Source organism: Macrobrachium rosenbergii, chromosome 7 (genome assembly GCF_040412425.1).
Source record: "Macrobrachium rosenbergii isolate ZJJX-2024 chromosome 7, ASM4041242v1, whole genome shotgun sequence".
Lineage (NCBI taxonomy): Eukaryota > Metazoa > Arthropoda > Malacostraca > Decapoda > Palaemonidae > Macrobrachium > Macrobrachium rosenbergii.
Genome location: NC_089747.1, coordinates 10,202,351 through 10,225,000, shown reverse-complemented (window position 1 = coordinate 10,225,000; position 22,650 = coordinate 10,202,351). Strand labels below are relative to the sequence as shown.

General features: G+C 38.0%; 2 protein-coding genes and 1 long non-coding RNA gene across 3 annotated transcripts in view; 1 reads left to right on the top strand and 2 right to left on the bottom strand.

Moving 5' to 3' along the window:
* Positions 1-8,012, top strand: part of LOC136840118 (uncharacterized) — a 39,571-nt gene extending 31,559 nt beyond the window's left edge. The window contains exons 2-6 of the mRNA XM_067106513.1: positions 943-1,071; positions 4,088-4,252; positions 4,797-4,940; positions 5,099-5,631; positions 5,685-8,012. Coding sequence (XP_066962614.1) covers positions 5,897-6,316 — 420 coding nt within the window. The 5' untranslated portion in view covers positions 943-1,071; positions 4,088-4,252; positions 4,797-4,940; positions 5,099-5,631; positions 5,685-5,896 and the 3' untranslated portion in view covers positions 6,317-8,012. The remainder of the gene's footprint in view (positions 1-942; positions 1,072-4,087; positions 4,253-4,796; positions 4,941-5,098; positions 5,632-5,684) is intronic.
* LOC136839956 (uncharacterized) lies at positions 6,643-7,167 on the bottom strand. The gene has a single exon (XM_067106230.1). It carries the CDS (start codon positions 7,165-7,167, stop codon positions 6,643-6,645), a length of 525 nt encoding a protein of 174 aa, XP_066962331.1.
* Positions 8,013-8,268: 256 nt separating the features above from the next.
* Positions 8,269-22,454, bottom strand: LOC136840119 (uncharacterized). The gene is made up of 4 exons (XR_010853536.1): positions 22,186-22,454; positions 14,369-14,642; positions 8,715-8,903; positions 8,269-8,408 (listed from the first exon to the last, which is right to left on the bottom strand). It is a non-coding gene; the product is annotated as an uncharacterized lncRNA (long non-coding RNA).
* Positions 22,455-22,650: the final 196 nt, after the last annotated feature.

Below are 22,650 nucleotides of genomic sequence, written 5' to 3'. Positions count from 1 at the left end.
GATTTCATGCTTTCATAGTCAGTGTTTCTAATTTCAGGTTTTTCTGTAAAAATACGTTTGCTGTATCTTTCGAAGTTTGCGTCAGTGGTCCCCTGACCAGAGGCATGTCTTAGTACAGTCATAGTACAAAATTTAAATTTCTCATGGATGCTGGCTACATTTCCATAAGAAACACTCAAGCATATTTGTACATTTTAAATCACTTAGGTTTGCCTGTATACAGCAATGTCCCAATCAACGAAGACTCTAAAGGGGTCTACAAACCAACCCCCTCCTTCCAGCAGTTTTTTAATGTCCTGTTTGTTTGCTGTTTCACAGGGTTAGACCTCGTAGATATTCAGAAACATTATTACGCATTCAGTCTGAGATTACAATGCCTCGGAACGCCAGTGGGAAAACCTGATAAAAACTCGTATTGCCGGAAAAATGGCCCCTGGTTCTTCCTTCAGCTTTAAGAAATTATATAAAAATCATTATGGCTTCTTTCACACTATGTAATTGGTTTTTTTTATTGGAATCGTGAAATTTTAAAAACCACTTGAAAAAAGACCAAGGCAATATCAGTTAAGAGAAGAGAGAGAGCAAGAGCAGAGAGAGAGAGAGAGAAATAAATCTAAAGACCATTTTAATTTAGTTTTAAACTTGAAATTATCATCGTTATTTTCTTCATCTGAAATTTTCGTTAAAGATGACATATCGATTTGCTAACGAAAACTTGATAACACAAATATGATAAAATTCGTCATGTAAACATCTTTTTTAATGTGGATATTGATGTGAAGTATATCACTCACCAAGGGCACGAAACAGCAGCATTTCCTTCGTGAGGTCTTCGCCGCACGATACCCGTAGACATTAAAACTCACTCTCTCTCTCTCTTTCGTATTCCTTCCCTCTTCTTCCTCCTCCTCCAACTAACGATGTTTTTCATCACAATTACAGGTATGAGTGATATTTCTGTCTCATTTTTCGACAAGGCAGGTAATCTTGTTGCGTCCCAGGGGCCTCGGCACTACTACTGCAAGGAACGCATTGGGAAGGCTGACCGCAGGAGAAACGCCACGAGTGACGGTAAGAAAAATTGGTCTTGTGATGATTCAGTTTTTCTAGTTATGGAAACTTTGAGTCTTGAACGTTGTCAATGTTTCCCCTCTTTATCAAAGAACATCTATAGAGAAATTCTGTCAGATAACTCTCTCTCTCTCTCTCTCTCTCTCTCTCTCTCTCTCTCTCTCTCTCTCTCTCTCTCTCTCTCTCTATCTATATATATATATATATATATATATATATATATATATATATATATATATATATATATATATATATATATATATATATATATATATATATATATATATATATATATATATATACATATATATATATATATATACTATATATATATATATATATATATATATATATTGTATATATATATATATATATATATATACATCTAATATATTCTTTTATATATATATATATATATATATATATATATATATATATATATATATATACTGTATGTATTGAATGACATCTAATATTTCTTTTAACAATAATATAAATCCTTTATTAAGTTTAATTTAAAACGTGAATTTTCAGGAATTCATCAATTGCAGGTTACTGTGGTTTAAGGATCCACTAACGTTAGAGTACACATTTTCAAAATGTTTCTAAATGTGGAAAAAGCCATCTAATTCCAGTGATAAGATATGGAAGGGGTCTCACTATAAATAGGTGACCTAGAACTTCCAAGTTAAAGTAATTGGTTGACGATGAAGGATATGATTCATATTTATTCCTGGCATAATTACTGCTGATTTTTAAATTGTTAAGATTGGACGATTGTTTCCTGGAAAATATCCTGGCTCAAAATATCCCTGTTAGCAAGGGAACTAAGTTTTTTTTTTTTTTTGCGTCTAGACTTGTGCAGGTATTAATGAATATAGACAGGTAACTGCATGATACATCTGTGTTCAAAATTGCGCCTTCGAAAGTTTAATGTCCTTTCTAAAACTTGAAAGAGGTCCTTTTTTTATATGCAAAGTAGTTAACTGAAATTGGGGACCCTGTCGTTATTGGTAGATACTGTCGGAAATACCCAAGTCTTATTGTGAAAAGTGCGGATATTTTCATTTCCTTACTATTCACGGAATCAGTATATCTGCAAACAAAGTACATTTATAGTAAAACATTTTGAGCATCAGCCCTGTACATTTCACCGTTCAGCCACAAGAATTCATCGGTAATAATCAAAGCTTTACCTTGAACTTTCAGCGAGCGGTAAAAAATATACAAAATTCGATTGATTTTTAATACCAAATCAATTCAGTAGATGGCACTTGTGATCTCTTGGATAACGGTGTTAATACTGAAGTATAGTGATGGCGCGCATCGTATTTGGAGTTTTTGTGAGAACCATTGTCTTTGCTTAGTTGAAAATATATAAAAAAAAATGTCTGAAAGGCATTTATTATAATTGCGAAATTCCTGTTATTACAGAGTTTTAGGTCAGTGGAAACATTTCGAAAAATATCAATTGTTAACTGTAATATTCCACTGCGTGTTCATTATGTCAGCCTTTACTACTGAAACATAACGAAAAGCAAAGAATCAGTGGAAATTACGCATTGTTTATAATATTAGAGCCAATATGTTCTTCTTTTTGAAAATATATAAAATTGAAAGCTTTGGGTAATGTGACAGTTTTAGGCGTTACCATGGTAACTCTCTAAAATGCAATGAAGAATCATCTCTATTTATGTAATTGTTTAATTACCATTTAGAATAGTTTTGGGTATTCTGTAATCACTTTTACGTTTTGAAAATTGCCTAACCTTAGTGTTATTTTTCTCGAAGTGAATAGCCTTATGTTAATTATTTTTAGGTTTTGAAAGTTACCGGACTTTTTTGTTGTTGTTGTAAATTAACCATTCTAGAAGTACTGTCACAGATATCATGGAAATGAATGGTCTTATTTTATTTATTTATTATTTTTTTTTTTTTTTGTGAACTGAACTATACAGTATAAGATGATCTAACTTGACATTTAGTGAGAGGGAACTTAAAAGTTTTATATTACAATTATCCATAATATTAGGATTTTATTGCTGTGGCTATAGTTCATTTATGTTTATATACAAGGGGTTTTTTTTTAGTAAAGTACCTGATTTTTATTTTTGTGGATATCAACAATTATAGGCAAAGAAAACGACATTCCCTCCGCCTGATCCGTCATTATTTGAATTCTTTAACATTCTTAAATTATACTGTACTGTAGTATGTTTTAAGTTTTTTTATATTTACATATATAATTATTACATAAAATTTCATTTTGTGGGGTGAGACTACACCATGCTCGGACATAGGAAAGCATACCTTTTCTTAATCTTCCGTTTATTTCTCTCCCTCTGAACACGTGACATTTATTTTGAGTGTCTAGAAATTTAGATTTCATATCTCAAATTACGAGACCCAACTCGTCTCGCAAGAGAGCACATTTTTTGAGAAAGTACTTACGCTGCCGAACGAGGTTTAGCCACCCCTTTGGTATTCGTTTTCTGTATGTTAAAAGGAACGTACCAAAGAAAACTATTTTCTGCTCCGCTCGGACGAATGCGAACACCAACTAATTTTGTTTGCCGACACTGCAGTGTCTTCATAAAGGACAGTAATTTTGACTTTACTTAATTTTGATGACAGACGAAGGGTTAGTAATAATAGTAGTTTTAACGTTATCAGATGGAACAAATCGATGTGCCAAACCCGAAGGCTATATAACCCATGTGAGCACAGTGAGCTTTGCATACCCATTTGCACCCCAGAAATCTGAATGTTCACCATTTAGTTCCATACTGTAGCTGTTCTTGACGGCAAAACTTGGATTTTATTACTGTATGGGATACATTAGCAAGTGCATATCTGTTGGCATTGTTTAACTTATTTCTAAGCTGGTTCGTAGCAATAATTGTCAGGTTTTTTGGTATAACGTAATTTAGTGTAGCCCTGTGATTAACCAGCTAATTTTAGAATAGCAATTCATTAAGCTTTATGCTGATAACTTAAAAGGCCCTTTTAATTGCAGAATACTGTACCAGTGAATCTTGATGTTGGCAGCCGATGGTGGGGATCAGTTTCGAGTGGACTGGTTCTTATTCAGTACATTATCCATTTATGAATATGAGAAAACTAGTTTCCAAGTGCTTTTGGTACGAAGTCTCCAGTGCAGACCTGAAGTTCAATATAGTTGGTAAGCAGTAAAAGGTCTGCAAGGTATAAAAGGAGGAAAACCTCGCAGTTGCACTATGAATCAATTGTTAGGATGTAGGGTGAAGAGCAAGATGGAAGAAAGAGAAAATGAAAGGAGTCACCGTAAAAGGAACGACAGGTGATGCAGCTAGGTGTCGAAGGGACGCCGCAAAGAACCATAAAAACCGCCTAGAGTGCACCGCAGGAGGTGCACGGTCTAAATTTCTGATGAACCGTTAGATGCAACTCAGGTACGGATAATAAGTTATATATATCTTGGCAGCAGTTTTTTTTTCATATCTTGGCAGTATTTTTTTTAAGAATAAACACAAAGGGTATTTACAAAAATAGTGTTTGTAAATAAATAAGTGCAATTTTTCGCCTTATCAAACCTTTAAAAAAGGTACATTTTGAAGTTGCTTACTTTGTTTGGATTTATCTTTCCAAAGCATGTGTAACAGTCTATGGTAAAGTCTTGTGGTAAATTGACTGGGATTCTACAGGCAATATTATGTTTATGTTAGTAATTCTGGGTTTTCTTTCAGATTACCATTGTTCTACGGTATCACCTACTTATTCGTGTTATACCAGTTTACAGAGGAAAGGCTAAATATATTCCTTAATTCACAGAATTACATATGGCTCATGACAGAAAAATAATGGAAGCTAAGACTTAGAAGTAGCCTGCAGTAAGTAATTCAAGAATTGTGAAATTATTCCACTCCCAGTATTGAATTCAGTTTTACCTACTTCTACAAACATGTTGTTATATGTAAATGGCATACCTATGGTGTGAGGTTCAAGAAATGTCAGAAGTGAAAGACTGATCCTTTATTATTCTCGACAGGTGTTTATAATGCGGAAAGCGGACGGAAATGTAGCGGGCGACCTGAGGCCCCCCGCTGTGTCCATACAGAGGAGCAATTACTGGATGAAACAATATTAATCACGCAAACGCTGAGGCAGTTGGAGTGGGCCCCTACTCCTGGAGAACCGTGGGCGTGGGGTGGAACCGACATCTGGGGTTGGCTTGATGTGTCCCCCATTATGCCCCGGGCCCCACTTTGGTGGGGGAGTGGGTGTGTCTGCGGGGAGGATCTGAGGTGGAACTCTGGGGCGCCTGCCTGCTTCCTTGCGTACTTCGCTGTCCAACAGGAATGCCGGCTTCAATCTGTCACTGGTGACACAGTCTTTCCGTCTGTGGATGCCAAGGAGATATGCCTGCCTGATGACTCGTGGGGCCCCCTGTAGGCCTGGTTAAGGGCGGCCAACAGGCGTCCACCCTGATGACGACGTAGGTGCAGGAATCTAAGGTGGGTGGGCTGTAGCTGGTGGTTTGTTGGTGAAGGTCTTATGGCAGGGCGCGAACTTCAGTGGCAGGTCGTCGGAATTCTCCAGGAACTTCAGTACTCAGGGCGCGAACTGGTGCAAAGTTCCCTCCCAACCTCGGGAGGGAGTTTGCGTCGTCGGAATTCTCCAGGAACGGCCAGTGTCTCCCCGTACTCTTTCTCAGCAGGGGAGGCGTCACCACTTGCCTTCGGTGTGGTGCGGAGACCCAGCAGGACCCAGGGTAGCTGTTCCTTCCAGCTCTCGTTGGTGCAACGTGCCACAAGGCATCTTAAGAGAGCGGTGCTCCCTCTCGACCATGCCATTCGCTGCGGGGTTGGAGGCCGTTGTGCTGTGTAGAGTTGTTCCCACCAAGCGTGCCAAGGACACCCAGAGCTCTGCCAGGAAGGCTGGACTCCTGTCTGTGGTGGTGATGATGTCTCGCAGTCCAAAACTGCTGATCCAAAGGGCCTTTGCTTGTGATGCTGTTGATCTCCAACTGGGCCAGCCAGGGTGGGAGCAGTCTATGATCGTCAGGGGTATCTGGCTCCCCCAACTGCAAAAGAGGCCCAACGATGTGGATGGCTCAACGTCCCGCGAGGCTGGGGGAAGTCTGAAGCCAGACTCTGTGTGCCAGGATGTTTTTGCTCATGCAGCTCCTTGCCCACTGTTAGACGTCCTTGTTGATGCCATGCCAGACGAACCTGTCAGCCAAGAGATGCGCCGTTGTGTGCCCTGATGGATGGGAGAGACCGTGGACTACGTCCAACACCTGCATTAATCAAGCAAACGCTGAGGCAGCTGGAGTGGGCCCCTACTCCTGGAGAACTGTGGGCATGGGGTGGAACCGACATCTTGGGTTGGCTTGATGTGTCCCCTGGACCCCACTTGGTGGGAGTGGGTGTGTCTGCAGGGAGGTATTGAGGTGGAACTCTGGGGGGCATGCCTGCTTCCTCGCGTACTTCGTTCTCCAACAGGAATGCCAGTCTTCCCGCCCCTGAATGTCAAGGAGATATGCCTTGGTGTCTCGCCTGATGACTCGGTGGGGCCCCCTGTAGGGCCTGGTTATGGGTGGCCAACGGGCGTCCACCCTGACGAAGACGTAGGCGCATGGGCTATAGGTGGTGGTTCTGTCGGTGAAGGTCTTATGAGCGTGAACTTCTGTGCAAGTTCCCTCAACCTCGGGAGGGAGGTGTCGGCACTGTCAGCCGACAGCAGGAAGGATTCTCCAGGAACGGCCAATGTCTCCCCGTAGACTTTCTCAGCAGGGGAGGCATCGCCACTTGCCTTCGGTGTGGTGCGGAGACCCAGCAGGACCCAGGGTAGCTGTTCCTTCCAGCTCTCATTAGTGCAACGTGCTATGAGAGCTTCCTTAAGAGAGCGGTGCACCCTCTCGACCATGCCATTGGCTGCGGGGTTGCAGGCCGTTGTGCTGTATAGAGTTGTACCTATCAGGCGTGCCAAAGAGACCCAGAGCTCTAACAGGAAGGCTGGATTCCTGTCTGCGGTAATGCTGTCTGGCACTCCGAAACGGCTGATCCAACTGGAGAGGAGGGCCTCTGTGCATGACGATGTTGATGCCTCCTCCATGGGGGTTGCCTCGGGCCAGCAGTCTATGATTGCCAGGAGGTATCTGGCTCCCCCCCCCAAAACTGCAAAAGAGGCCCAATGACATCGATGTGGATGTGGCTGAAATGCTGACGAGGCTGGGGGAAGTCACCGACCCTGGACTCTGTGTGCTGGGATGTTTTGCTCTCATGGCATGGGATGCAGCTCCTTGCCCACTGTCGGACGTCCTTGTTGATGCCATACCATACAAACTTGTCAGTCATGAGGCGTGCCATTGTGCGCCTGATGGATGGGACAGACCGTGAACTACGTCAAACACCTATGTGCAAATGCCAGCCAACACCATCAACCTCTCTACCCGGCCAAATAAAGCATTTTTTAAGTCCGCAGTTACTAGTATAAAAGATGTCCAATTGTTCTCCAGTTATTGATATTCACAGACCTCTCTCTAAAGTACTGGAATATAATACAGTAGCTCTGAAGCAGGTTTCCCTTCTTAAATGAAGATTGATGAGGTCTTACCACAATGGCTCTTCATATGAACCAAATTAAAGGGAGCATACTCCAGCATTTCACAAGGACCTAGTTGGTTTTTGCATCTGCCAGGTGAATTGCATGCAATGTTTAGTAATGCGGCGTACGGCACATTCCAAAGGTTGGTCTGCTTTAGCTTGTCTGCCCTGGTTTTGCCATAAACCCAGATGCTAGCACTTCTATCATACTGTGGTTTCATTTACCATTTATCTTTGCATGAAACAATGCAGATGGCATCCTCCCCTGTGTGAGCCATTCATCAGTACCTAAAAATGAAACATTTTTAAAAAATGTTTAATTATGATGAAACAAATTGTTCAAACAAAACAAATATTTAAATTTTTAGTTTAATTATGATGAAACAAATTGTTCAAACAAAACAAATTTGTTCAAACAAAACAAACTTTTAATTTGATGAAACAAATCAAACCCTGTCAGTTGTACAAGTTAAAATCCTCACAACTTTCCAAGCCAAAACACAGTTGAAAGCACCAACATCTCATCTTTAATAAACTGATCGATGTACCTTAACAATTACTTGGCTACTTCAGTCACTATGGGAACTCCTTTGACACTTTTGTTTCCTTACCTAGTTTGTCACCAAGTACTGCACTAAAGGCTGGGACTTCTGCTGAAGTTGTGATTTGGGCTCAATTTGGTAATGAGGTTTTCTAAGAAAGGTCAGTGGTGTGCATATATAGTTGTTCTCGCCAGTTCTGCCCTTTTTTCTGTAAAAAAACGAGGGGGACATCACTTGATTTTAGCTCTCTATATAATGGATGATTTTAGCTAAAATGGATTTTAATGGATTTTTATGAAAACTGAATTTGTTGGACATTCATTCTCTGGGCCTACATGGAGAAAATTAGTGTAGATCAAAGCAAAGTAAATTTTATGATGTAAATACTGATATGTGATGTATATTTTATCTAGGAATCCAGAGTCAAATTTTGTCACCAAAAAACATAATAAAAGCCTCAAAGTGACTTATAGTTATGTTTAAATACCCAAATTTTGGAACAAAAATTACTTACTGTCTACATCACATCAAGGTTACAGGAGCTGGCGCATCATGGTATATCACTTGTCTGCAGGAAGATACGGCATGGACATTCCCTGGTTCCTCTTCTTTCCCTTCCTGAGGAAATTGTGTTTTTCAGATTTCTCTAGCCATTTTCCTCCAAATAATAAACCTCATGTTTGGACTGAGATGATGGACTGTACTGAAATGATTCAAAATACTGAAATGATTTGGCTAGTTAGCTTGATCAAAAATTGCCTGTTTGACTGTAACTGTTTAAGCCAAATTACATTACAAGAATACCACCTGTTAAAAAACTACACTTAACATGAATAACATGAATATAAGAAATTTTTCCACGTGAAAGTAGTAAAAGCTGTAATTAATTTTTCATAAAATAAAAAGCCTCTTCCCCCCCCCCCAACAACAAAACATAATGCCTACCTTGTAAACTATACAATAATTGTTTCAACCAGCCAACTATCACATCTCTTATTTTACATTATACACAACTGTTAACTACTGAATATACTGCTTTTTCACAATACATATTCTCAACTGAAAGCTTACCAAAAAAGCCCATCCCAAATAAAAACTGATTAGCAAATGCAGCAAATGCTGAACAACATAAATTTAGTAGAGTGATGTTTTCCCAAAACAAAATTTCCATACACCCATTAACCATTAACAGCCTTTTTCTGTGCCACAGCTATCCTACCTCCGCCAACTTGCTAATTCCTGAAAGACCAAGCCACCACTGCACATATCTGGACTAAGGCATCCTGCAGTCTCATTCTTACATGCCAACTTCAAGTATGAAGAGAGCACTAGGAGTTACAGTGAATAGCTTTGTATGACTTACAATGGGCGTGAATCTGACTTGAGGACGGAGGATGAAGATGAAAGACAGGTGTGCAAAAAACAAAAAAAAAAAGAACTGCTAGAAGCACAAATCTATCCTCATTCCACAAAATCCAGCCATAGCCAAGCACTGTTAAAACTAAAGCTATATTACTAATGTCACATTGGGAGCTATGTAAAGCAATGGGTCAAAGACTAAAACAAGACACTCACCAGTCACACAAGGGATGGAAAGTTACTCTAAGTAAAACTGCACCAGAAACATGAAATGTTTAGAATGAATGGCCCACACACTCCAAATAAAATATACCCTGCCACAATAGTACATCACAGCAAAAAAACATCCAAAGATTTATGGGGACACATCATGCAGACAAAATTCTTAGTCTTCTAACAATACCAAGTACCTGCTCTCAGGATGGCAAAGGATTCAAGACTGAACTTTTAACAACCACCACAGGGTACATACCTCGCTAGTCTTGATCTTGAACAGGGTGAAGTCTTTATGAAATGTCCATCTTTGTAGATAGTTACTTGGGACAGAGGTACAGTACACCAACAGCAGATGGATTATCTCCTTACATGCCCAGCTATTACCATGGAATCATAATCAAGCAAGTGTGACACCAATAAGATGGATAATCTTTTATACATGTCTATGATTAATGGTCTACAATACTTTTGAAACAAGCATGACTCGAGGAACTGCAATAATGTAACACACCCCCTGACAAACAGAGTTGGGCAAACAGCAGAAAAACCATAACCACCCTTGACTTTGTCACAAACAGCAAAAAGGATGAGTATTATGAGAAGTGTCTACAGTAATTAACAACAAAGAAAATTAGGCAACATTAACAGTACTGGGAATACACACCAAAAATTAAAAAATCTGGTAAAAAATATAAATTACCATTAACAGCACAAACCTTACTTTAAATGTTAAGCTTGTAGCATAGGTAGATAATCTCAATCTTATAGAGTTCTAAATACACAGCAAGTAATGCATATAATCTCAAACAAAATACACAACAATGAAGACAAAGGACCTTAAAGAAGTGTAAGTTTTAAGTGAACAGATCTTCCAAAAACTTTACAAAAAAAGCTTACGTTCCAATGCATAACAAGGTGAATATTTATACTACAATTAAGCCATGACCATCCTGAAAATAGCAATTAACAGTGGTGACCAGTGACCAGGTCTCACATTACTAGATGTGCCCTGTAAATTTTGACACAATTTTTACTTTATATTTTCTACATAAACCTATTTCTATTTTACTATATTTTCTACATAAACCTATTTCTATTAGGATTAGTTCTCATCTTCACCCAGGTGTAATGGCCTAATGCAAATTTCTGAAACACTGAATGCAATGGTGTGATAACAGTAGCCTTGATTATTTATGCTAGATGTCAACTTAGTCCCTTACTCAAAATTCTCAAAAAGTCAGCTTTAACCCTTAAGATTAGTGCTACGCCAGCCACTGCGATCCAATCCTAAGGTAAGTACTGAAGTATTTACTGCACTTCCTAACCTGAATCAACATCAAACCTATGCCAACTTACCTCCCAAGTACTCAGTACAGTATTTAATCTCACTAACTACTAAAATTTCTCAAAAAATTATAGAAGCGATTAAAAAACCTGCTACAGCTCAAGGATGCAATCTTGCAATTGCAAATCATAAGAAACCCACCTATGCCTGCCATCGTTATGTACATCTTGCATATAACAAGTGAAAGGTATCCTATGTACCTAGTTAGCGTAAGAGATCTTATACAGGTATAACACCTCAGTGTGGGAGTCTTGTATTGTGAACAAGTTTACTTCATAGTATCACAAACATTATTCTCATTTGTAAGTTTCCTCGCAAATTCAACTACAGCACCAAATTTTGATGAACAACAATTCAATACCAAACAAAATAATTCCAGGTTCATTTGTTAAAAAAAGTTGATTATCTCTTTACAATATTTTTTTCTGAAAATTCAATGTTCCTAAATTTTTTCTTGTAAAATCACTACATGACAAGTTCATTAGCTTATGTCCATCCTAAAGAGAAATCTTATTTTTGTGTAAAACTTTTAATAAAAATTCCTTTCTACTTTGATTAAAATACCAGGAGTTTCTATAAAATATCTAATTCACCCTTTTTTCAAAGACAACGGAAACAACATGAAGAAATGAACATAAGACTTCAAGATTCCTTTCCATATGTTTGACGAATAGTGACAGCCCTAATAATACTTAGTATATCAGTAAATATCATTTCAAAGCTTAATTTCAAAATGGCAGGAGTAAACAATTTAATGATCCTTTACTCTCAACTTTGTTTTGTTGCCTTAAGAATGTACATAAAAAAAAAAAAAACTAGGTTTGCTTACTTGACTTACGAAATTCAAGCTGTCAAGCCAACACTTCTAAAGAAACTGAGTAATGTATAGGGCATAATGAACCTTGAGATAAAGGACAAAAGGCAAAGAATCCTGTATAGTACAGGAGTATACTGAATACTGACCCAACACTTTTCCAGGTACAACAGAATATTGAAGGTTATCAAGTGCTCTTTCTAAAAGAAAAGATTTAAACAGGTAAAAAATGCCAGCCAAACTTCAAAGGAAACATAAAACAAATTTTCCTTCAAAAAGACACTAAAATTAAGCTACAACCAGATGTCCAGACAGACTTCAAATCATGAGACAGGTTCATACTTTACCAACCTAAACATTCACTGAATAAAGAAACGTTAGAACAATAACATATTCAATAATGAAAATTAGAGATGCCTAAGTCTTCACAGCACTTCCAAGAACAAGAAGGTTGTGCCTTTCCAGTCACTTGAATGTGAAATAACACTGGAGAAAGTGTGAAGTGTGATCTCACTGACTAAAGGGTTAAAAGGAACACTTGTCTTCAGAGAAGTTTCCCAAGGGAGGTCATCTCTAAGGATTCAAACACTTGGCTAATACTTACCTCAAAACATGGATACATCCCAGCAGGGAATGAATAAATGCATTAAGTTTAAGCCATGTGGCATGGCACTGGAGCCAGAAGTATTTTAATCAAAACTACTGGTCATGGAAGAACACATTTTACTGCTGTTTTCACGCAGATTAAAGAGAAATATATAAAGCTCATATTATCATGAAATCAAGTGAAAATAACTAACTGAATCTGTTGATTTTACAAAAAAAAAAAATGCACAATGATACGTATTCAAGTCATACCTCCCCCACTTATAACTTTCTATTTTAAATGTTCGCTAGCTAATTCAGTAGTTCAAACAAAAATTTACCTTAAATTATTGTACTAAAACAATTTAATATCAATTCAAACAAAAATACATCACAAACCATCATCCCAAAACACCCTTTTACAATGATTTACACTAGTAATTTTAAAATAATATTAATGTAAACACAGCAAAATATTTATAAAATGTTTAATACAAATTAAATAAATCTCTAATACAAATTAAGAGTCTTACAGAATTTTTGACGACTGATCAAGTTACCCTGTATACATAAGCATAGCTGTTTTCTCTCATAGTACTGAAGTCGTCCTGTTTTCTTCATATATTGGTAAAAACAATTAAAATGATCAATAACTCGTTTTTTTCTTTGTAGAGCAACACTTTATTCACTAATTACTGTATTTTTTCATATTGTGTTTCTGACTAAATACAGACCTTTATGATAAAAATTTACAGAGCACTTACAATGTAGTAATGATATCTGCAAAATCCACGAATTAGTGAAAGTTTCCCCCAGCGGAAAAGTGAATAATGTGTTCCACAAAAATCTGCGACAAAATGAAGCGCGAAAAAGCAAGGTAGTACTGTATTTTGACTTAAAAACACTTCGTATAACGAAAAATAACTTGTCCCATACAAATAGAGTACAGTATCTAGATATGCATTTATGCTACCTACAAACAAGAAAATCACTTTAAATGGAATTAAATACAGCAAAAAAATTACCTCGTAAGCATCCTTGCCTGATTTCCAAACCAAAACACTGATTGCTGTTTGTATTTTATAATACAATAGTATGAGAATACATAGAATATTATTGGACACAGTGAAGTAAAGCATAACTTTTTAAAAGATCCATGGAAAGATGCCTATTCGTTATTTGTATTTTATAATACAATACTAATCTGCAAATGTTACATATGCTAATTTTATATCTCATGTATGATAGGACCCCCTTAAAATTAGCTTCAAAATTAGGTCTTCAAAAGTCACATGACAAGCGAGTATATGCAGTAATTAATTTTCAGTAAAAAAAAATTACTCAAAAAGACAAGTAAGCACTAATGCAAACAAACCACCTATTTCATTTAGTTTACAACAACAAATATGGACCTATTCACCTAAAATGACTGCTAGAGAAATGTACCACTAATCATGTCTTTAGCAGTTCTGCTACAAATATGATATACAGTCAACAGTATTGCACACTTGGAGCTAGCTTTTGTTGGTACAGTTTGCACACAGTATGAATTCATTTCTACACACAATGTCTATACGACTTCAGTGTACAAACAGTCGGGTATAATTAATTATTAATACTTTCGCAATAAATTAAATTTCATGGCCTTCAGTAAACAAGTTTTCTTTGGTTGTCTCTACAATACCGTATATTAATATTTTCACCAACTGTCACCAAGACTACAAGTCTTTGCTGGTAAATACTGTTGTAGTTACTTCATGCCATTCAATGTATAATGTAATAGCAACATGCATACATACAAGTACAGTATACAGAATTTAAGTTAAACAAAAGTGGACAAATAACTTGCCTTTAGTTTGGTTGAATTCCAGTGCCTCTAGGTTTCAGATTCTTGGCACCATGTCCTGTATAGGGGCCAAATTAACATCTCCAGAAACAAGACCCTTATTGGCCCATTGAAGTAATTTCTGTCTGGATTCACACAGACAGTAATTCTCAACAGAACATAAGGCTTCACTGGTACATCTTCATAAATTTTGCACCACTGTCCTCTTTAATTGCTGAGCTAAGTTCATCTGGCAAGCTGAAGTTCACTAGGAGTTCAAGCACTGTCCGCTCTTGATCTGGAAAAAAAGAGGTGAACAAAGACATCAACTAAAGTACATGCACTGATTTGCTATAAATGTGCATTTGCTGTTCATAAAATTACAAGAATCACCTGTGCTTGTATTTGTGGCCATTTTGTAATAATTACACTGTACATCTAAAATACCAACAAATTAAAAATAGTCAGTTTTTTTACAAACATTTCTTTTAGAAGGCCAAAAGGGGCTCTAGAAAAACTAGACCCAAAATCTCACCCAGGCCATACTTTCTCCCACAACTCACTAATTGGGAGCGCGCACGCACACACACTCACTCTCTCTCTCCCCTGACACTTCCTTATAATTAATGATGTAACTGCTATTTCCATATCAGAGTAGGGACTACTTCTTTAATGCATAATCAAGCATCACAATGGTTTCTTTCCCTTATAGGTTCCATAATTCATCGCAACAAATTTCAAAGGAAGGGAACCTAAGAGAAATTAACTTTTGTGTCATCCAAATATCTGAAAGAGCCATTCTTAAAATTTTTGGTTTAATGGGTGGAAAATTTTAAAAACTTTCAGAAAATCTAACATACTCTTCTGAGTGAACACAAGAGAAAACATTTTCCCTTGCTATTCAAAATACGTTTCAAAGCCTAAACTAAAAATGCCAACTCTAAGGTAAAAGCAGAAGCACAGTCAGGTCAATTAGCTGCGTGTGATTTATTCTCATCAACTGAAACACTTCAAAAATCATTTCCAGATTTGAGCGTTCCATGAAAAGTTTTTTGGTACAGGGAAATTTCGGATTTGATCCAAGAAGGAATAAAAGAATGGTAAACTTGTGAATTTTCTGTTTCTTAACAAGTATGTCATTAATTTGGTCACGCGATCTAATTTGAAGATCTTGGGCCCATTCAATCTCTGAATCATTAGCTTCTTTTGAAACTATGAAAGGAAGTTAATGTACAACAATGAGTTCTTTTAATAGAGTATTATAAAAGCAAGATATAACTGATACCCATGCTCATACTGGGACTTACATAGTGAATAGTACACCCTCAATACAGAAATGGCTTCTTGTTTGCTCCTCAATTAAGACTGCAGAACTTTTAAATTGTAAATACTTCTTGACCTTCAATTTCAGATAGTCAATGTGATTAGACCACGAGTTTAAAATTAAACATTAAGCCCCAAAACTTTCTCTTAATTTTCAAAAGGTAATATAATACAGCGTACCATTTGCAGTTAAAAAGGGTATTACTTCACTATGTCTGCATGTAGTACATCAAGAGGCAACAGTCGACTCCATAACCTATTCATAAAAGAGAGCACCAGAACAGATGGAGAGGGCTGAGACTAGGTGAATATGGAATCATCCTCATTTTACCTATAATCAGGAGTCCAACATAAAACTGACTCCTAACCCAAGGATCAGCTCAATCTGGATTCTGACAAGTTGACCCTTGAGGAATGCCACTGGTGCCTGATACCAGTACTTGGGAATAATAGTCACAAAGGTTAGATAGATAGATGGAAGAAAGCTAGTGAAATATGAAAGACTTTAAAGTACTAATGAGAAAGTGACATTCTGATTCAAAGAGTCCTCTGGGTCAAGACCCCTCTTCCCAGTCACATCATTCCAACATAGGATATTCTACAGAGAAAACATGCGGCTTCAACAATGCATTTTCTCATTCAGGCAGCTTCCAAGCACTAAGGCCTTTTCTCTTGAAGCCAAAGCACATGCACTTAGATTCACCGAGATAAAGTTCACACCTCTGGCCTCAATAGCTAGGGCTGATCTATAACCTTTAATAGCCAACACATACAACTTCCAAGCATTCCTTACAAAAAAACAATTCCACTACATGCTGAACAATGATCTTTATAATATAATCCTTGCTGACACAAAGCAAATTAACTTCTCTAGTTGGCCTGGTATAGATTGGTGGTAGAGCGCCTAGGTGGTATAGCAATGACCTCAACAGCTTTCCTCAAAACTCCTATCTTAATAAGGACTTACCTGACAGACTCATCAGGTCAAGGCTCACCTGGCACAGATTTTGGTAGTAAAACATGGAGGGCTGAAACATTTTGTCAAAACATAGAAATCCCTGAAAAGGGTTAATCGGAAAAGCTATGTCTGGGTACGCTTCTGCTGAGGTTATCAAGGAACCACCAATATCACACTTGTGACCTTTTGAGGGTTATAGTTTGTCTAGTGTCCTCCTGAATAATGAGAAGGGAAGAAAATTGTAACATTACAGTCCATCTCAAGACACCATAAACATGTTGCTTCTCCTGGGTGCCTATCTTGGAGGGCAGAGCAATAATTTAGAAACCTGCTGTTCAAGTTGGAAGCAAACTAGTCCATTACAGTCCCAAAATCTCCACATCATCCAGCAGATTTTAGTATAAAGATACCATTCAGCATGTAAAACAAGGTTCCATCAGCTGAGTGTGTTGTGTATTTATGGTGCATTTTGACACAGCAGACTACTACAATGACTTTGCTGAAGCAAACAATGGAATCCAAACAGGTAACTAAAGCTCACCTTCCCCAAAGTACAATTTTCAGTAAATTGGAGTAAATCAGCAAGACCTTCTACAAACTAATTCAGCAGGTCCAAATATACCTCATGCTATATTAGATAGGGAAAAGCCACAGCTACAGCAACCAATATGGTTAACTCTCCTCAATCTATGCGCCCGCCACTGGCAAAAAACATTGAGATTACAGACATCTCACTTTTGACCCTCGCACAGCTGACCATAATGATATTCATTACAAAGTTGTGAACCGTCTCTCCATTACACCTGAAAGAAGAAATAGTTCACCATCAACAAATGTGGGATGGACAGGGACTCAAAAAATAAAAATATTTGAAAAAAATACATAAAATCAGACATGTAACTGAAAAGATAACCTAGATTTTCATATTTATAAACCATTCAATATAATGCCCATCCAGTGTCAACTAATAAGTTACACTTCTCTGGAATAAAGCAGGGAATTAAGTATTATTTTCCTCTCTTCCACCTACTGCAGCATTGCCAGTAAAACCTTTCTTGAGATCTTGTCAGCCCCAACAATCACAACTGCAGATTAAAAGGCTTGAGAGAACCATGAGGGCTAAGAAGACAGCTGTCTGTCACATCATTACCTTGCAGAAATCAGGTTTATAGCCATCAAAGATGATGACATATCCAGAAGTAAGTCTCAAGAGGGCATCCTTCCCATTTTAACCCTTTCCAGACCGACCGAGTACAGAGATACAGTACTTATTACTATTGCTTGTAATTGCAAGCACCGTCAGCAAAGTTATGGACAAGGGTTTTAGGCTGTTACTTATCTCTAGAAAAATTGGCGCTTGTCAGCAGATACAGGTTTACTTTCCTGTGCAGTGGTAAGTGAATAAAAATGGTCTCCTCAGTTAACACACCAAACATTTTCTGGTCCTCATTTCCTTACCCAGTGTAACTTGATGTTGAGTTGTATCAAGACCTTTGAAACATTCTGAAGGGGTTCCATTAGCTTTGAGAGAGGAAGTGGGTGCTTATATCACGAACAGAGCAGCATTATATCAATGGTCAGCGGAGGAAAGGATGTGCTCCGTATCAGTCTCTAATCCCTCCAACAATGTCCATACACTTATTTTGACAGAACAATTGTTTTCCTCACATACAAGAAAGTTTATATGGCCATTTAGTGTACTGATTTTAAATTCTCTTAATTTAATGTGCACTGATTTTGAATTTTCTTTATTTAATGTAACGTAAGATTTTTTTTTACTATGATGTGGCCAAGCTTATTATACAGTAATAAAATGCATTCTTTTTCTTATCTGTTTCTATCCAAAAGTTTTACATTTACTTGAGAGCTGAATATAATTATAAAACAAAAAACAGATCCATTAAGATAACATACTGTGGTTTGATGTGTTAAATTTCAAAACCATTCACATATCAAGGGCAAGGTTGGCTAAGGTTTGGTCAGGATCCATCCCTATATTTCACTAATTATTTATGGTACTCTAGGTCATGTAAGGTTGGGGGTCCAGTCCTTCAACAGTCAGTAAGACTTAGCATTCTAGGTTATGTTAAGTTCGTGGTGATTTAGGCCAGGCTGTAAGCATGCGAGATCTTTTCTCACACTTCAGTGTGTTGGTTTTTCCCAATAAAAAACCTACATTCCAAAAATGACTGGTCACCAATGTTGTGTACAAACAGCAAGTTATTTGAAGCTTTTCTGAACAAAATATAGAAATTTTTCAAAATGTTTTAAAACCTTATTTCAATGCAGAAATTATGATCAACTTATATTTTCCCTTTCCATCGTTTCCCGTCCAAACTCCAATTCCACGAGGGCTAGTACTAAACAAGGCAAAACAATGATTCATCTATACTATTTCACCGCGTTTAGTACTAGCCCTGGGGGATCAAATGTGTTTTGCCGTGTTTAGTAAGCCCTGGTGGATCTTATGTCCCTAAGTGCATTTTGCAAAATTAAAACTTTGAAAAAATCCTCAATTATTTACATATATTTTATTTTTTATTGTGATAAATATTAGTTTGCAAGAATGTATATAGATTATTTTTATTATGAAGATTCGAAAGACATATTGAAAAATCAAGTACGGATGTTCAAACTGGAACCAAATATTATCCTAATTTTGACCATTCCTATTTGTTCCCGTAGACCTAACCTGATTTGGGCTTTCCCCGATTAAAACCCTGTTTCCCACTGGAAAGGAACCTGCCCAAGCCTATATCTATGAATATGAATTATGAGATCTGGGATATGGAGCTGAGCACTGGGTCAATTTCAGCATTCAATGCTAAGTTAGGCTATTAAAACAAGGTGTTGGAGTGGTTGAACAGGAAGATGGGATCTTAAGGTGAAACAGGGAGAAAATCCCACAACTGCACTTGGAAGTAATTGTCTGGGAGGTTAGGCAACAGGATAGAAAAAAAAAAAAATAAAATAGAAACTGAAGCAGGAAAACTGGTAGGCTAAATTGAAAGGCTACCACGCAGGTGCAGGTCAGGGCCGAAGGGATGTTGTGAACGTACTTCAGGGTAATTTTAAGCCGGCTGTCCGCAGTGAGCTGGCCTATGGCAATTGATGTTTTCCTATGTTATTTTACCTGCTGAACAAGAATTTAAAATAATATTTTGGCGGTCAGCTGTAACTAAAATGTAATTGACCATTGAAAACTGCATGCGTCTGTACCAGTGGGTCACATACAGCTCTGGGTAATTACGGTTTAGCAGCACCCGACCGGCAAAATTATCATAAACTCTTGTAAAGCAAGTAAAATAACATCGAAAACGTCAACTGACATAATCTAGCTCAACGCACCATTCGGCTTTCGTAAAGGGAAACAAAACATTACCATTTCCACTTTCAACGGTGGCCTCTAAAGGTGGCCGTGGCAGAAGCGGTGGCGCTTTATCTACTTTTAAGATTGCTCATGTTCTAGCAGAGGTAATAGGTATCGCCATACACCGCCGTTTCCCGTCCGCCAAGGTAAGTAGTTCACACGAAATGCCATGTTCTCTATCTTTCTGGGGATCAGCCTGGCTGGAAGTAAAGACACGGTAGGTTAGGTTGGTTAGTTATAGTTTGTACCCGATTTAAGCCATGTTGGTATTCCTCCGGACGAAAACTGGGTAATTCTAAGAAGGCTGTTGAGTGAGACTGAACTATGGCAATTGGCGTTTTTCCTATGTTATTTTACTTCCTTTAGAGGAATTTAAAGTAGTTCCTGCAATTTGACCTTTTGAAAAGACTACACGACTTGCATTACTAACGTGGGAGTGGGGGATTCAGTTGCAGCCCCCCCCACCCCCATAATAACACGGCCGAAATTGTAACCAGTAAACTCCCTAAAATACCAACCTAACGTACCTAGAGGTGTTTACTGGTTACAATTTTTGCCATATTAGTATGGAAGGTGAGGGGGCTTGCTATGAATTGCCCGACCTACCCCGTTAGGTAGGCTACTTAAGCTCTGTAGTCTTCAAAGGTCAATTTTACAGCCGGCCGACAAAAATGACTTTAAATTCTTAAAGCAAGTAAAATAACATAGAAAAACGTACAGTCTAGCCACCTTTGACAGACTAGAAAACTGGCAGACGACACCCACGTCAACGTAAACTGCAGGCACTCCTGGTAATATTCTTCTTCAGCAAGTAAAATAACATAGGAAAACGTCAAATTCGTCAATTGCCAGTCTCGCAGCTCTCACTAAGTGCAGAAAACAGGCAGCTGCTGATTGGTGAACCGAAAGCTAGCGCATGCGTGTTAAGGCTTAGAATCACCAGTACTAGTAATGAATGAAAAGTACCTTTGGATAGACTCCCTCTATCCAGTTATTCGCCCTTTTTACGCTTGTTTTTCGAGTTCCAAATGACATATATAACGGAAATACAACAAGGTACCCAAACCTTTTCCCAGGTTATTTACCCATCCAAAACCCAGAATTCCCATCGGGTCCCCCTTGCTGTTAGCTATTCTCGAAAGGGTTTTACACCACACAAAACCCAGTTTCCCAACGGGTCCCTTTTACCGTCGGCTACAGTTCTAAGGTAATTTACAGCTTAATTACATTTGGTAGAACTATATAGTAGCTCCACAGCAGCGACTGCCTTCTAACTTATCTTTTTCTACAGTTTCTTGGTTGCTAAATACGAATTTACCTTTAATTTTTGGCGCTCGAGTGTAATTAACCTGTAATTAACCCCTGAAGTTCATCCAACAAAGGGTTTCCATGAGCGATCTTCACAACACAGAGCACGGGTACATCTGTTTCGAACGGTTCATATCCCGTCTGGCAAGTCCAATAACTTGTTAATGTATGGGTACCCAACCCCGCCGGGCCAGTACTAAACACAGCAAAGGGACATTCCATTTGGCCGACAACAAACAGATGCACCATCAGTATCAGAACCCCTAAAAGTGTAGAAAAAACCAGCGGAAAAGGTAAAAACAGGCGTGGAGCTAATATATAGAATTATCTTACATTTGACCACCTAAAAATAATTTTAACTTCTTGTTCAGCAGGTAAAGTTCTTTAGAAAAACGCCAACTGCCATAGCCTAGCTCACCACGGACAGCCGGCTTAGATCTACCGCAGCCTTTAATGTAAACGAAATACAGGTGAAAGTTAATTTCCGGTCCAAACTCCAATTCCAAATGGGGGTAGTAGGATTCTCAACACGGCGAAACAGTGATTCATCGACATGGTTTCGCCATGTATAGTACTAGCCACTGGGGGGGGTTGGGCTAAATGCACTTTGCCGTTTAGTACTAGCCTAGCCCCCGGGGCATCAAATGTCCCTAAGGGCATTTTGCAAAATTAAAACTTAGAAAAAATCCTAAATTTTATTTATAGATATCAGGATAGTTTGCAAGAATTATACATCTAGGCCTAGAATATTTTTTTCATCTTATGAAGACTCTAGCCTAGGCCTAAAGATACAGGCTAATAAAAAATCGAGCAGGGTTGTTCGGACCGGAAACTATTAGCCGAAAAATGATTGTTTATCATAGTAACCGATTTTCAACTTACACTGTAAAATCACTCCGTCATTACAGGCGTAGGCCAATTACCCGACGGTTGGCTGAAGGATTAGGCCTAGGGTAGAGCTTCGTCCTCAAGGGGAAGTCGATTACCTTTAATTTTTCTTGTTCTTCTCCTCAGTTTCTGTATCTTTGGACGACATACTTAACTTTCCATAATTTAAATCTTGTTTGTGTAACAGACACTCACAATAAGAAGGTCCTTTCCGCTTTCACACGGTGAATAAAGAGATACAACAGTACCAGAGCAAAATGGCGCGCACACAGTTCTCCAGAGTCGTGTTTCTGCAAACCAAGACGGCCAAAAGAGCGTCTAACCCGTTCTTTCATATATTATATTCAGGCAATTTTTGAGGAAAGTCTATTACTGTACATATATATTAAGTAAATTACACTGATTTTATTTCAATTATATTTTAATGTTTTTTTCTATCTTTAGTTTTGTCCACTTTTG